Genomic DNA, 16,152 nt, shown 5'->3' with positions numbered 1-16,152 from the left:
AGGTCAACGGTGTTTTGAATTAGTTTTTGGATGAGTTTTTGAATGACTGAAATACATTTTGCGTCCAGACAATCTTAAGATATGTTCATGTTTTGTTCTATAAAATGAAATACATCAGTAAGTATCACACTGGTGAATGTACAAAGGTTTTACATTTCTTAAAAACAGCGGTTGCCAACCAGTGACTAATTGAGAGCACTTAACATCATCAAGCAGAACATAAGTTGCCTTTACCCTAGCAGTGTTGATGTGAAGTCATGTGACCGTGATGTTGTTTGTTGCCTGATGTTAGCTTCTTCTTACTAGCAATTGCATTTATGCTTAAAAAAACGAGATCATCCTGCTGAATAAAATGTGGGAGTATCATAAATGTGTGTTTGCCATAAAGCTTATTTTCTGCAATATTACGAAATCCAATGGAAAAATCCTATTGGCTTGTTGTCAAGGGAGCCCTTGCAATGCTAACTTTTGGCTCCGCCTACAAAAATACACCATCGCTGCACCACTCCATGATGCATTCTAGTTGAGTCACATCATCCAACACTTATCTACAATGCTGTTTTGTCATTTGTTTTATATTGCACCACACATTTCCATCTGTTTGAACTTGAAAGGTACTAAATTGTGTGTGTGTGATTCAATTTAGCAAGTGCGTCTTTAATGTTGACTTACGTGGTTTCATATTTGAATCCAGTGAGTGTTCATAGTGTGTGAAGTATGTTTGGCTTGGTGTAATGTGTCTACTCTGTGCTAGTGTTTAGGGCTATGATCTCATCTGTAATGTGAAGTTCAGCCAATTGCGTCGGTGTCCTTCAGAACCCCCCCCCCCTGTGGCGCCGCACAACAACAGTTGTTCATTGGCAGGATTCTGGCTTTTAAGGTCAGGTTGAGGTTCTCCAAGGTGAAGTCTATCTGATTGTTTTATTGATTTGAGGAAAATGAATTGTCTGTTGGTTTGGACTTTTACTGTAGTAAAAATAAGGATCTCAGATCAGGAGAAGACGTAAGGTTTGTTTTATCTCTCATCACCCAAAATAAAGAATGTTTTCAGTACAGTGTTTAAGTATATTCAGCATCCAGAAGATTTCATTCACATTTCACATTTTAGAAAGTTTATTAGATTATGTCTAGCATTCATATTGTCTTCCCTGTTGTCGCTGGTCAAACAGAGGACTTAGGACAGCTTAGCATTCTCCTACCCACAATGCCATGCTGATCTTCTGTGTGTGTGTGTGTGTGTGTGTGTGTGTGTGTGTGTGTGTGTGTGTGTGTGTGTGTGTGTGTGTGTGTGTGTGTGTGTGTGTGTGTGTGTGTGTGTGTGTGTGTGTGTGTGTGTGTGTGTGTGTGTGTGTGTGTGTGTGTGTGTGTGTGTGTTTGCTGTGTGTGTGTGTGTGTTAAAAGGGTTGACTCCCCAGTAGTGTCTGCACCTGCCAGCTGATGTCCGAATTCCAAGACCGATATAGCTTTCCCCAGTTAATCACACAAATATGTACGGTATACCATCACAGTTCTGGATCTCTCTCTCTCACACACACACACACACACACACACACACTCACACACACACATACACACACACACACACACACACACACACACACACACACACACACACACACACACACACACACACACACACCAAACAAACACACACTGCACTCCAGATTAGATAGCGGACATCTGCCCAATGATTGTGTAATCAGTTGTTATGGATTAAAAGGTCATGAAGAGTCTTTAAAGGATGACTGGAGTATTTAATAACATCAACCATTGCTGGATTACATTCAGGTGGGACTTTAACGACCCCGGGTCACCATCAAGGGTTTCTGGGACACTTAAATGCAGCAGAGCCATCGTCACTGTCACGGGCAACACCTGTGCTCTTTCTGCTCTGACATAAAAAAAGATAAGATTTTGTTAAAGGCTCAGTACGTGGTATAAGACTTTTTGAATGATGTGCATTAAAGCTGCAGAGATATCCAAGCTTACAAATCGTATTCTACACACTGGCTCAGATTCATTATAAAATCACACCATGATCATTTTAAAACATGTTTCAATGATAATGACAACACGGATCATCAAAATTATCACTATTTTATTCCAATCGTGCAGCCCTACTACTAACCTCAGGACATGTTGCAAAGAGGTACATCTTGATCAGGTATTTTGTTTCGGCATTACGTAAATCAATGTACTTATTATGTTTCGACATACTGCCAGTCTGCTAGTTGGCAGTAATGGTTCTGTAATAGCCCTATCAAAGGTTAGATTACCATTAGTCTCAGTGTACGTGAGATACATGTACTGTATGTCAACAGTTGTCCACTTAAACACTCCACATTATGCTCACCACTTGCTTATTGAAGCTAAATTCTATTTATCTGGCTGTTTGTTGTATAACATGTTTCCATCAATAAAGTCCAGCCAAACCTCTCCCTCCGAGGATGGTCCATCAGTGTGTGTTCAGACTGTGGGTCAGCTGATGTGGCTAGCCTAAACTATTTAGTGCCAGAAAAACATTGTGTGTGAGTGAATGGGTGTGTGAGAGGCAGCGATGAGAGAGACTGCTATTGTCATTATCCTGCTGCCTAGCCCGGGCGACGTGGTAGTCATGGGAACAGCATTCTTTCCTGGAAGAAAAGTGGAGTAGCAGCCAGCCTTGGTATAACAGGAAGAAAAACCTCCTGAGTGTGCTGAAACGAGAGCAGAAACATGATATCTGTTCCTGTCATTACACGGCCCCAGTAGTACCATGGCAGCCGTGCTGTAAATACAGGAGATACTTTCATGTTAGCTTCAGCAGCAACTTTCTATAAAACAACTGAGCAGTAACTCACTCTGAATCCATGTAGCTTGGATCATCAGAAGACCAAGGCATCTTATCATCTAGCTATCCTCCATGAAACTGGATTTTTGCTTTTTATTTACTGCTGTTTGTCTTTCATGTATTGGTCTTGGTTTATTTGTAATGGATAGAATCCGCTTGAGCTTCAGGAACACTTTTAACTTTTAACCACAAGTGTTTCCTAAAACCAGAGTGATGGCACTGAATCCATGTTGCTAGAAAGTATAACTTATAAGACCCTTACATCTTAAAGAATAGTTCTTCTCCATGCATTTGAAATTTGGCTTCTACCCCTGGGTTCTATCAGGGGTCGTGGTGGTTGTGAAGTCTGACCGCTGCAGGAAGGAAGGACCTGCGGTATCTCTCCGTGAGACATAGAGGAAATACTGCTGTTTTATTTCATATTTTTGGTCTCAGTTTGGTGTTTCTAGAAATATGGAATGTCCCTGAGAATTAAAACTCTATAAATATATGAAGAGACTTTAAATATGTCTTAAAATATTGTTCAAGTGTGTCTCAGGGTCAAATTTGGATTGATCTGACGCTAGGTTTCAACGTGAATGTGTTGAGCTTTTATGAACTCAGTAGGGACATTTCATCTAGGGTTGCAAGTATTCTTTGTGGATTTTTTTCATGACAATAAACAGCAATATATTGGAAATAATAGGAATAAGATCAATTTAGATGAGTTGAGCTTTACTCTACAAAACTGATGCATTTGAAGTGTATTGAACATCATCTCACAACACCAAGAAACACTGACCCCTCCCCCCTCCCTCTATCTAGACTTCTCTTTAAAAACATCCTCACCCTCATGTCTGTTTCTGTCTGTCAGTTTTCCAGAGCCTCATCCGGCGTACTACTCCTCTGAGGAACCGTTTGGTCGCAGCGAGGAGAGTGCCCTGAGCTCAGAGGGCCAAAGGTCACCAGGGGTCACTGTCCGTGCCTGTACGCCCAGCCCTCCCCCTCCACCTTCACCCCCACCACCAGTCAGCGAGAAAACAGCAACACCGAAGCTGTTCACCCCAAGCAAGCTCAATTTTACTGTGAGAGCATTTCTTACACTCCTTCTCTGATCTCTCTGTTGGGTGGTGCAGTGATGATTTATTTTTGTAGGTCATAATCTATTGGGTTTTTATCTTTGGATTTTGGAGTATTGTAGAAAAGAATCTCTGTGGCAAACACATGTTTATGATACTTACCTGTATTGTTCAGCAGGATAATCTCCACATATCAACACAAAGGACTACCCGCCAACACTGTGAAGCTATAAGGCGCCTAATGTTTGCCATGATGACGTTAGTAGTAGTTTTGAGACTTTACATTTTCAGACGTTCACCAGTTGTGTTTTTACTGATGTATTTTATGTGGTAAAACAAAACATAGAAATCTCATAAGCGCCACAAACGCGTTCAAAAACAGGTAAAATACCAACTCATTTCCTGGTTTTAAGACTCATTCCTGCACCACTTTATAGCTCTCTGTTACTGCTTCACTACTCTATGACTTAAAACTTCATGTTTAAATGTGAACGACAAATGAAAATGCACACCTTAAGAGAAAGCACCAGTTATTAGATAACTGCATAAAAGTTTGGAGCTGTGTAAAATATATGCCAATATTGAGGAGTTTATTCAGGGTATTTAGCTTTTCCATTTTTCATCAGAATATTTCAGAGCTTGTCTTCTTTGAACAGCAGGAGCTATAACAGACACTAGTCGGCCATAACAAACAACTCGATTCTCCTTCTCCTTGACAGCTTGAATATTTTTTTACATTTGGGATTGAAGATGCATTTTTAGTTGCTGATTTCAATTAAATTGAAATGTTTAAAATGTTCTAATTCCTAACTTTTATTCAGTTTTTGAGATGTGTGTGTCTTCTCCCTTCCAGTCTTCCCAGCCTGCAGGCAACAGTGCGAACATGTCAGACCTGCCGAGCTTCACTCCCAGCGCCTTCCCTCCCAGTGCCTTTAACTACGCGCGGCCGAGGCATTTCATCCAATCACAGGCGGCCTTTCAAGCGCCCAGCTACGAGAGCGTTTTGCAAGAGGCCCAGGAGAACCAAAACCACTCTCAACAGAACCTCATCAGCTCCCAACATGTCACAAAAACACAGAGCCAAGCTAAAGTGATGTCTGCACAAAGTCAGTCTTTCTCTCAATCTCAGTCCGTGTCCAAGTCCCTGTCGCAGACGCAGTCACAGTTTCAGTCACTCGGCCTCAGTCAGAACCAAGCCCAGTCTGTGGCTCAGACTCAGGCCCTAACCCAGGTTCATACCGGTGCCCAGGCTCAGTTGCAAACCCAAACCGAGGCCCATACCCGTGCCCAGGCTCAGTTGCAAACCCAAACCGAGGCCCACACCCAGGCCCACACCCAGGCCCGCACCCAGGCCCACACCCAGGCCCACACCCAGGCCCAGTCTGTGATACAAACACAAAACCACACCCAGGCCCACACCCAGGCCCAAACCCAGGTTCATACTCAGGCCCAGGTCCAGATCCAGTCCCAGGCCAATGGCACCAGCAAGTCCTCTCCATCCTCTTCAAGTCTCAGCTCCCCTATCTCCCCCCCGGCCTCCTCTGCTGCACCTCCTCATTCCTTCACCCCCCCCATGCTCAGTCCATCTGCTGCTCCCGCCTCCTCCTCCACCCCTTTCCCCGCCCCTGCCTCCTCCTCCGCTTTCCCCACCTCCTCCTCTGTCCCCCGCACCACCATGCGTTCCACCATCACCCTCACCCCTAGCATCCCCAGTGCGACCGGCCTGGGCAGTGCCACCCTTCCCGCCAACCAGGACTCCATGTCGGCCCCGGCCGCGTACCTCTGCTCCGTGCTGCCGTCCCCCTCTGCCTTCTCCCCTTTCTCCTCCTCCAAGCTGTCCCCCAATTCCAACCTCCCCTACCCCTCCATCTCCCCCTCACGCTCCCCGCTCTCCCCCTCCAGCCCTCTCCTACCCATGAGAGCCTCCTCCTTTCCATCCCCCCTCCCTCAGCAGCATCTCCCAGTGTCACCCTCCCTCCCTCACTCCCCTAACTCTCCCTCCTCCTCCTCCTCCTCTTTCCCACAACCCAACACTCCCAACGGTCAGAGCAGAATCCCCCCCGCTGTGGTCTCCCTGCCCGCCAGCTACAAGGCAGCGCCAAGCACGTAAGTAATATATATCGTTTTTAATATCAATTTGGCATGCTAATGTTTACAGACAATCACAAACTTAAAAATAGATTGCTGTGAGGACAAGGTTTCAAGGTTTCAAGGTTTCAAGGTTTCAAGGTTTCAAGGTTTCAAGGTTTTATTGGTCATATGCACAGCATATACAACATATATGTTTGCAATGAAAATCTTATGTCCCGTGCTCCTCCAACAACTCAACATACATGGTGCAAATAAGATAAATAAAATAGTGCAAAAAGAGAGAAGAATATTTACAATAACAACAATACAGATTTGAGGATGTGAAATATATACATATGTGGAATACATTGAGAGTATTTAAACACTTTACACTGTTGAATGAGGAGGTATGGACAGATGCATATATTATGTATAGCAGATGTATATGGCAGATATGTAGTATAATATATAGATATGTGTACTATAAACAGATGTGAGTAAACATTCACAGAGCTCAGGAGTTCAGCAGTCTTATAGCCTGTGGACAGAGCTGCACATTTCATTTAAATTTAATCGAAATTGCAAATTGGGCTAGTGCAATATTCAAACAGCAAAAGGCAAAATGTGCAAATACTGTTCTAGATTATAAAGGATTACAGTATTGCAAATGGTTGCTTCTGAACTTCTTAAATTATATATATTTTTTCCCCCAAATTGTGTAACTCTATCTCTAGTTTTTTTTAGTCTGTTTGTTTATCTCCAGGAAAATCACAGAAATGTGTTTGCCTTAGATATCCCTTGTATTTTACATCCAAACCACATTGTTATCCTAAAATATGGAGCAAGCATCGCGATTAGTTGGTCTTAGTTACTGCATTAAATGCATTTCATATTATTTATTAATAAAACATGATGAAACAGATGTCTCAGATGTTTGTGCTTCCTTTCACAAATGTAGCACAACAACATGAAAAAGGTCAAAGCACATTTCTACTGGTCAGCTAAGGACAAGAAGGATTGGGTCACAGGTTAATTACAGTTCTGCAGTAGCTGTTAACCTCTTCTTCATCACTGCTTTTTGTGCTCTTCTTTTAGTTTTGTTCCTCCCTCTTTTTGTCCCTATCCCCCAGCCTTCCAAAGCCCATCCTGAAGAAGGCTGTGGCTCCGCGGCCCTCTTCCTCTCGCTCCACAGATGAAGACATCCAGGGCTCCAAAGACGCCCTCATCCAGGATCTGGAGAAAAAGCTCCGCTCCAAGGAGGCCAGGAGGAGAAGCAGCCAGGTGTGTGTGCGTGTCCTGCAAACCGAGTTGGAAGTGCAAGTGAAAAAAAGAACAACCCTCGACACACTCTACCCCAGCCCATTCATGCTTACACAGTGTGTGTGTGCTTGAAACTTAAAATAACACAAACAAAAACCAAAATAAACCAAATTTAACAGAATAAAGCTTTATTTTCGAACAGAAACTGTCCTATGAGGAGCGTATGGCTCGTAGGCTGCTGGGTCCAGACAACGCCAACTACATGTTTGACCAAGACGGTCTCTCAGACTCACAACTGGACCAGGTACGACCACAAACTTTCATTCAGTTAGTGGACCCCATGATTATAACATAAAGATGTGTGTTGCACTGCTGCACACACATTCTTGTGGCTCTGGTCCCAAACCCATTAGTTTTCTTTTTGCCATTAAGTAAAGGACACACATCATTACAGTCATCGTGGGTTCAGTGGCTGCACAGTTTCCCTCTCAGGGCCTCCCCATGTATAAAAAGCCTGGCAGCATAATCAGCATGCAGCCTCATGCTGTCATTTTGGTGTGTGTGTGTGTGTGTGTGTGTGTGTATGATTGTTCTGTCGCTCACAGGGCTTTGCACCATCTATTCTCTCCCTCTCCCTTTACACACAACACACTGCACATACACACTCAGACACACATTTGTCAGCGGCTATTTCTTGCCTGCTTTCTCAGAATGAGCCGCTTTCACTGGTGACAACAGGGCTATTGTGTCACAATACACACACACACACACACACACACACACACACACACACAGTAACCGTCCTGGAGTTTTGTCAAACTAAAACACTTCTTTTGTAGGTTACGATCTGTGAATATTGCCTTTGCTTATATTGGTTTATTTTATTTTACAGCCAGAATCACCAGAAGGGAGACACACAGGAGGATTATGGTAAACAAGGATTCATTTGTGTATCCATGTTGAACATGATTATTAAGTCAGGATTTCACCTGTGGTTTCACCTTGAGGTTCCCTTCCAGTAGGGCAGTATTAACCTCATATTACTCATTTAGGCATGAAACAAATGCAGGTTACATCACAGAAGGAAGTCAAAAAGTGATTTAAAAATTCTACTTTTAAAGCTCTGTGTCATAACGTGAAATGAATTGAGATTGAGCTTCGAAATTACTTTCTTACTTTCCCAAAATATGTGACCAGCAATTTTTTTATATAATCACTTTTTAACTTTAATTTAAATGGAAGCAATGGATGGAGAGAAATAGCTGTGTGTACTTAACTTTGTGTTGTGCCATAAATACTCTTAGGGTTATAACTCAATCTGAATTCTTGATATAAAAGGACAGCAAAACACATTTTTATGGTGTGGGGGAAGCCCCTGAAAGTTCTCTAAGTTAGAAAAAGCTCCTGGTTCTTAAGCCAAATAGAGGTACTGTAGATTGAGGGTAATGGGATATCCATTATAGTAAAATTTGGAGACAAGCTTATAAAGATCCCACTATAAGCACTAGTGTTATTCAGGTGCAGCGTTTCAATCCATTCCTAAAACGTTTGGTAAGATACGAAAAGGAAAAACAAGTCCTTTCGTTTGGGACTAAAACAGGAAATGTGAGCTAGGTTTCAATATGGTTTACTGTCCCTCTAAAATTCAGCCATTGAAAGTGAGGTAATGAATGAATAATGTCTCCCTCCCTGCAGGGGGAGGCGCCACACAGGGACGGATGAGAGGGGGAATGAGGGCTCAGCTATCCAGGAGAAATCGTACGCTCCTCGCTTCCTGCAGATCCCTCCAGACCTCACAGTGGAGGAGGGGCGCTTCTGCAGGATCGACTTCAAGGTGAATCCCCCCCACATGTATGCAGTAACACCGAGGGCTTCACATGTACATGTTTATTAATACACTGTATTACAAGGACAGGTATTCCCTAAATAATACAAAAATATCATCATGGTTTGGTCGAGGAAGGGGTGAGTAAAAGGGATTCTGTTTCACCCCAGGTGGGAGGCCTCCCTACTCCAGATTTGTGCTGGTACCTGGACGGTAAAGCCATTCGCCCGGACGACTACCACAAGATGTTGGTTTGTGAGAAAGGGATGCACTCGTTCATCATAGAGATCGTCACAGTGCACCACGCCGGGGTGTACGAGTGTGTGGCCCGGAACCGAGCGGGGGAGAGCAGGTTCACCATGAGGCTCGATGTGTTAGGTAATAAAAGCCTTTACAGTACTCCTGTAAATGCTGTCTTTTTGAATAAAATGCAATTACATGCTGTGCAACTACTCTCTGCAGCCCAGGAGGCTCTCCGCCCCCCCACCTTTGTCCAGAAGATGTTGAACTCCAGAGCTCTAGAGGGAGACACCGTGAGGTTAGAGTGTAAGGTGGACGCTTCCCCTCCTCCGCAGCTCTTCTGGAAGAAAGATAAAGACATGCTGCGGATCGACCCAAGCAGAATGAGGTGGGTGTAAAAAAGTGCTTCATTACACCCAAAGGTGGAAGAAGTGCTCAGATCCTGTACTTGAGTGAACATAGAAGTACCAGAGTGTAGGAACACTCTGTTACAGTAAAGTCCTGCATTAGAAATGTTACTCAAGTAAAAGTAGAAAACCATTGGCATCAAAAGAAAAGGAACTCATTATTCAGAATAATATCTCTGATATGTTTTATAATTATTGATCATTAAAGTGTTCTCAGAGCTGGTAAAGGTGCAGCTAGTTTGAATGAGGTTTCAAGGTTTCAGGGTAGCTGCTAAAGTCTGATTTAAGGGTTGATTATATTTCACATCATTAATCCAGATCTGTAAAGTAACTAAATACATGTAGTAGAGTAAAAGTACACCATTCACCTCTGAACTGTAGTGGAGTAGAAGTTCAAAGTAGCAGACAATTGAAATACTAAAGTAAAGTACAAGTACCTCATAATTGTGCTTAAGTACAGTACTTGAGTAAATGTACTTTACACCACTGATTACACCCGAGCTCCTCCTCAAACTTAATAGACGATATTAAAGGGGCCGTACTCAGCTCTTTGGGGGGTTTCCCTTTCCTGTAGTGTGTTATATAGTTTGTGCGTGTAATTGTTCTAAATAATAGGCTAAAATCCCAGAAGGAGTTTCTCCCCCACCGCAGTGCCTATAACACCTCCACTGGACTCCTTTGTTTATTTCTTTAACATAGTGACATCACTATGTAACATTTGCACTTCTATTGGCTAATGCTCCAACACAGTGTACATGACAGGCTACTTTAAATTTAAATTGACAATGAGGTCAAAACATATTTTACAATAAAGAGGTGTGTATCCGGGTGAAGGTCTGATTCCTAATGACAGGTTACAACTGTATTTCTCTTGGAACACTGCACCTATAGTTTATTCTGCCTTCAGTTCCTACTGGAGACACATCATTATTTGAAGTGTGCTTGTGTATTTTGAATGCTCAGCCTGCAACAGGGTGCTTTGGCCATCATGTGTTGATAAGACAGTTGAGATAAACATTTGATTGTGTGTCTTTATTTCTCCAGTCTGTATCAGGACGGTTCGGGCCGGCAGTGCTTGTTGATAGAGAGGTTGATGAAGTCCGATGCCGGCTGGTACACTCTCTCTGCCATCAACGAAGCCGGCATGTCCACATGCAACGCCAGGCTGGATGTCGGCAGTAAGTCTACCTTGTGTTCGTCTCTCTATGACGAAGGGGCCTGATGGCCCATCTCAGCTGCCTGTTGTAGGAGATAGCCCGTGCGTTACCATGGTACACAGGTCTGTAAAATCAAACAGCAGATGGAGGATGTTGTTTGCTCCACGCTACAGTGAATCCTGCTCTACGGCCTGTTATGTGATCGAGCTGAAACTCGATGAATGTTTAAAGCAATTGAGCTGTTCAGCTTTAATCATACTGTCAAAGTGCGGAGTGCATAAGAGAGAGAAAATTACAACACAGCTATTAGGTTTCTGCTCGATCACATAACACACCATCTGCTTTGTGCACAGGAGCTGACAAAGGCTGTAAAGAAAATCTACCTGACCCTCTCGTACACGTGCGCTAGACTGCAGAGTGGTGCGGGAATGAGTCCTTAAACTTGGAAATGAGTTAGCATTTAAACACTTCCTGTTCCCTTGTCTCAAAGTCAACATTTTGATTAGATTCCTGAAATATGGTTTGTGGTTTAAATAAGCTTACAAAATGTTCATGTTTTGTTCTACGACAGAATTAGTCCGTCATCAAAAAGGGCGTGGCTAACAAGTGACCAAACAGGAGTTCTAAACATCATCACGCCGAACATGAGCTGTCTTTAGCTCAGCAGTGGTGACGTGCAGTCATGTGACCCTGATGTAGTTTGTTCATTGCATCACATTAGCCATTTCCTTCTAGCGGTTGCTTTGAGGATACAAAAACAAAAAAAGTGGTGTAAATATGTGGAGATTATCCTGCTGAAAAGACATGTAAGTTAGTTTACCAAAGAGCTTACTTCTGCAATATTTCAAAAATCGAATTGAAAAATCCATTGCCTCGAGGGAGCCCATGCAATGCTTACTTACTTACTTACTTCCTGGTTGGCCTACAAAATACAGTACATCATCCGTGCACCGCTCTGAAACTGGAATAGATTCAAGAGTCAAAGGCTTTGATGTCATGTGCACACGAGCTGCAGTGTAGAGATGACAAACTCTTAAGTCCTGAGTTCCTCCAACAATGCAACGTAGTTATATAAGACATAAAACATATTCAAAATGGAATAATAATAGTGCAAGCACAAGTCTATATGCATGTAAATAGAATATGATACAAGAACAGAATGTAAAATGTAACATTATACAGTGAAATGAAATACTGTTTATTACAGTGATAAATATTTTGATCAAAAAAAGTGCAAGATGCAAACAGATGAATGCTTTATGGAGGCACACAGAGCAGCAGACAGAACTACTTGGTCTGAACCAGGACCCAGACATACGGTCCAATGTTGCAGTTCAGCTTAAACCTCTCTGTTGTTAAAACAGAACAAATTAAAAAACGACATACAACTTAACCAAGTGTTTGAAAAATCTTTCCAAATACTATAGTATAGAATTTTCCTCAAGCGGTACTAGAGTAAGCAGCAATACAACCCTAGGTGAATCAGAACAGTGCCAGTTTATGATGTGGGTGTATAAGTACAGGTGACATTGTGTTAAGTCTTGTACAACAATTACATTTGTTCCACTACAGTATTTACCCCCATTTTGTGTTGTATTAATTAGTTTTTGGACATTTAAAATCTTGATGAAGGGTGAACTAATTACAATTGATACTACAGCTGATTGTCAAACATGGAGGGTTGTGGACACATTGTCTCTACATGTGTGTGAAGGTCCCATATCTGGCACTGAGCCACGTCCTGCTGCCCTGTGCTGTGGCGTGTGGGGCAGAAGAGTTATTTTCAGACAGCCGGCATGAGTGGAATGTTTACCCACACCTCCACCACTGAAATCTGTTGCTGCTGTTTGTGACACCAGGAGTTTGATCCCTAATATAACCTCAGTCAGTTACACAGGGAGGGGATTTCTTTACATTAATACACACATCCACTTGGACAAGAGCATACAATCATTAGAATTTGGTGGAAAAAGATCTCATGTGTCCTCACATTGGTCTTCTATATTATGACGTTTTACAATATTCTACACCAGGGTTTTAACCAACATCAGGTATTAAGTGGATATCTTTACTGTTGAAATGAAATGATTACAATCCCATAACACAGTAAAAAAAATGGATTGGTTGTACTACACTATACTGTTGTACTTGGAGTTATTGTAAGGACTTTTAACAGGTCATCATTTCTTATCTAACATATCATTTATATTGCTGTAAAAAGATGTTCTTCTACCTTCTTTATACATGAATAGTTGAAATACTTTACAAAGGACTTTTATTGGACGGAAAACTGTACTATGACCTAATGTTTTGACATTTCATTTCTCCTCAATTCTGAATGATACATTCATGAACAAAGTCCCACATTGCTTCAAGAAAGTGTGAGTGCATTAGGCCCATATCAGCATGACACAGGGCATAGTAAGAGATTTACATTCACACTTAATGACAACCAAAACCTAATTAACATAACTTTAATATATTCATTTCATTTTTATTTTCAAAGTCTTTGTTCTGCGGGACGAAATTGGATTAACCCAGAGTTAACCCTGACGTTGGCACAGGAAGCAGAATGGATTTTCTCTTTTACCTGCCTGATATTTTTTACACTCAGAGAAAAGATACATTTTTCCATAAAATCTGTTATGAACCCGGACACAACGGTGTTGGGCAACCCGATGTAGCAAAATGCTTTTAGAGAGGAAACACGAGGACATCGATGTCGAAATAAATAAATAATTTTCTTAAATAAAGTAACTAAATGAATAACTTTTATTAATTTATTAAAAATAGTTTGTTCAACTCAATTATAAAACTTTTATTCATTTATAAAAAAAAACAAGTTGGTTCAACTCAATTAAAACAACTATTACGGAGTTTATACAAAATAGTTAGTTTACTAAATATTATGAACTTGTAAAAATAAGTTGGTTCAATAAAACAAAAAAATAACTATTATTATATTTGCATAGCATAGTATAATATGCAGAAAAAGACATATTATAGTATCTTGAAAATATCAGAATATCCTCCGCACAATGAACCAGACTGAATAAGTAGTGATTTTTTTTATTTGAGATACTATAACATGGCTTTTTTTAATGACATACTGTACAAAGCTTTCAAAGGACATATAATTCTTTAACTTTTGATTTATACAGTATATCCAATGCTTGCCAAACATGCCATTTGCCACTTTGTATTGCTGTTTTATGTCATAGGCATTGTTTGAAATGGAAATTCCAGATCAAACTGCAGTCCTGGTAATAATTACAGTCCCTTCTTTGCCTTGTTTTTGTCAAACAACATAGCATTTAAAACAGACTTCATGTCTCACTGAATTCATCCCTTTCCTTTTTGTGTGCTATCCCTCCCCCCAGCTCGCACAGCCCCAAAAACAGCGCCCCCTGGCTCCAAGACGCTGAAGCTGCTGTCATCGCTAAAACACGTGCCTTCTCTGACTGTGGAGACCCCCGCCCAGCACACCGCCCCTCTGTACGAGAGTGAAGAGCTGTAGAGCGTCAAGAAAATCACATCCTCACATAACACAATTCTGAAGTGTAAAAACTGGGCCTGCATGTCACGCCAGAGGTTGTACTAAAAATGCTTTGGTTCAGATGTACAGCAGTGCAGCAGACCAAAAACACTGTGAGGCCATTTTCACTGATAAACTCTATAGGTTTACTCTACATTTCTTCAACAAATAAAGTAGTGTGTTGGCCCAATGTTCAAGATCAAGGCAAAATCTGTCATTAAATGCAAAATGTGCCATCTAAACCACAACTCTAACCAAAAGGAGCATTTGGTAGCTGCTTTGATTGAGATGTTTCCATACTCATTTGCCTTCTGAGTTAAAATAAGCACACCTCATACTGTCCACCTGCTGCCGTTTGTCCCACTGTGCCCGTCCTCTTCTGCAGACCTGATGTTTGATACATGCCTATAAGCCTCTCCTCATCTGCCTGTCTGTCCCACTGTCAGCTAAATGGTGCCTTCAGGTCATGGCTGTATTAATAGACCTGGATAGCGCGCTACAGACTGCACTTTAATCCTGACAACTGTCAGCTTGTGCCTCAATTTTGTATTTGAGCCTTCCAAAGTCTCTGAATCACAGCTTCTGAGGATGTGCGTCCATAAAGATCCTTTAGTGAGGAGATCCAAGAGCTTTGCTGTGGTATAAATGCGGCCTAATGTGTTTTCAAAGTTGTTTAACGATATACGGTGTATGTGAATGAAGCTATTTATTTGAAGGTTATTAGTTCTCAGTGTTGCCCCCTCTCTTGGCCTGAGGTGTTTCATGGCTGCCATGCTGATACCCAGCCTGAACATAAAACCTGATCTGCACTCATAAGAACACTGACAACTAACTTAATAAAGTTTACATTTGATCACATCTGCAGTGCGGATTACATGTTTTTACTTAAGAGAATATCAGTACATTTTCATCTTCAATGCAATAATGCTGTTCAGTTAAAACATAGGTATCAGTATGTCAGCCAAACTCTACATTTCTGACCAGTGCCTTACATATAGAAAAGCTTGATCCGTCTGCATACTTTAAAACTTTTGTTACTGCCAGCCATGAAGTCATTTCACAAAAGAAATGTTTATTAGGCTGGATATGCATGCAAAGAAGGAATTCTGATATTTAACCCTGCGTGGCCACAAGCTGCCTCAAATGAAGTATTTTTACAACGTATCAAACAGGGTTAAACGTTGGATTTGCTTAAAGAAGAATATCTGTGTAAGTTAGGCCTTTCTGTGAGATTTTAAACTGCAGGTAGTAGAGTGTTGTATTGTTTGTTGTGTAAGTTCTACATATCACTGGATGAATGATGAATAAAGTTTATGTGACCTTGGCCGTCAGGTTATTTTTATTTTGTATAATTCAGCTCTTTGATTAAGTGTTCAGAGAGAATACGGTTCAACAACTAAAAGTAACTTTCATTATTAATGAAGTGGCCATCTTGTGGACATGTTCAAATCCTGCAGATGAAAACCTGCTTTCAATTTCAAACTTGTGAAACATAGAAATGGTTTTATTCGAATCATTAAACCTGTACTTGGGAGATGCCAAAATGTATCGGGATTTGTTTCAATATAAAGATATTCACAACCAAAAATCACATAGCCGCAGTCTTCCCCCCCAAATCTCCCGCAGTCTTCCTCTCCCAATTTTTGCAATCAGTTTCCTCTCTTTTTCTCTCACTTCCCTTGTACCCTTAGCTTTTAAGGGCACATAACTACTGTTAACTAAAATAGTTGATACAAAAATAGCAGTCTATTTTAATAAACTGATTACTTT

At 41.4% G+C, this 16,152-nt stretch overlaps 1 protein-coding gene across 2 annotated transcripts in view; it reads left to right on the top strand.

Annotated features, from left to right (window-relative positions):
* myot (myotilin) overlaps positions 1 to 15,706 on the top strand; it is a 30,320-nt gene extending 14,614 nt beyond the window's left edge. The window contains exons 9-18 of one of the 2 annotated variants that reach the window (XM_063876350.1): positions 3,684 to 3,894; positions 4,742 to 5,994; positions 7,089 to 7,239; positions 7,421 to 7,522; positions 8,111 to 8,148; positions 8,914 to 9,052; positions 9,214 to 9,421; positions 9,506 to 9,671; positions 10,735 to 10,868; positions 14,228 to 15,706. In XM_063876350.1, coding sequence (XP_063732420.1) covers positions 3,684 to 3,894; positions 4,742 to 5,994; positions 7,089 to 7,239; positions 7,421 to 7,522; positions 8,111 to 8,148; positions 8,914 to 9,052; positions 9,214 to 9,421; positions 9,506 to 9,671; positions 10,735 to 10,868; positions 14,228 to 14,364 — 2,539 coding nt within the window. In that variant the 3' untranslated portion in view covers positions 14,365 to 15,706. The remainder of the gene's footprint in view (positions 1 to 3,683; positions 3,895 to 4,741; positions 5,995 to 7,088; positions 7,240 to 7,420; positions 7,523 to 8,110; positions 8,149 to 8,913; positions 9,053 to 9,213; positions 9,422 to 9,505; positions 9,672 to 10,734; positions 10,869 to 14,227) is intronic. The other variant, XM_063876351.1, reaches the window with a different exon arrangement.
* Positions 15,707 to 16,152: the final 446 nt, after the last annotated feature.

Source organism: Eleginops maclovinus, chromosome 23, assembly GCF_036324505.1.
Source record: "Eleginops maclovinus isolate JMC-PN-2008 ecotype Puerto Natales chromosome 23, JC_Emac_rtc_rv5, whole genome shotgun sequence".
In the NCBI taxonomy this organism is placed as follows: domain Eukaryota; kingdom Metazoa; phylum Chordata; class Actinopteri; order Perciformes; family Eleginopidae; genus Eleginops; species Eleginops maclovinus.
This window is presented reverse-complemented; position numbering and strand designations above follow the sequence as displayed.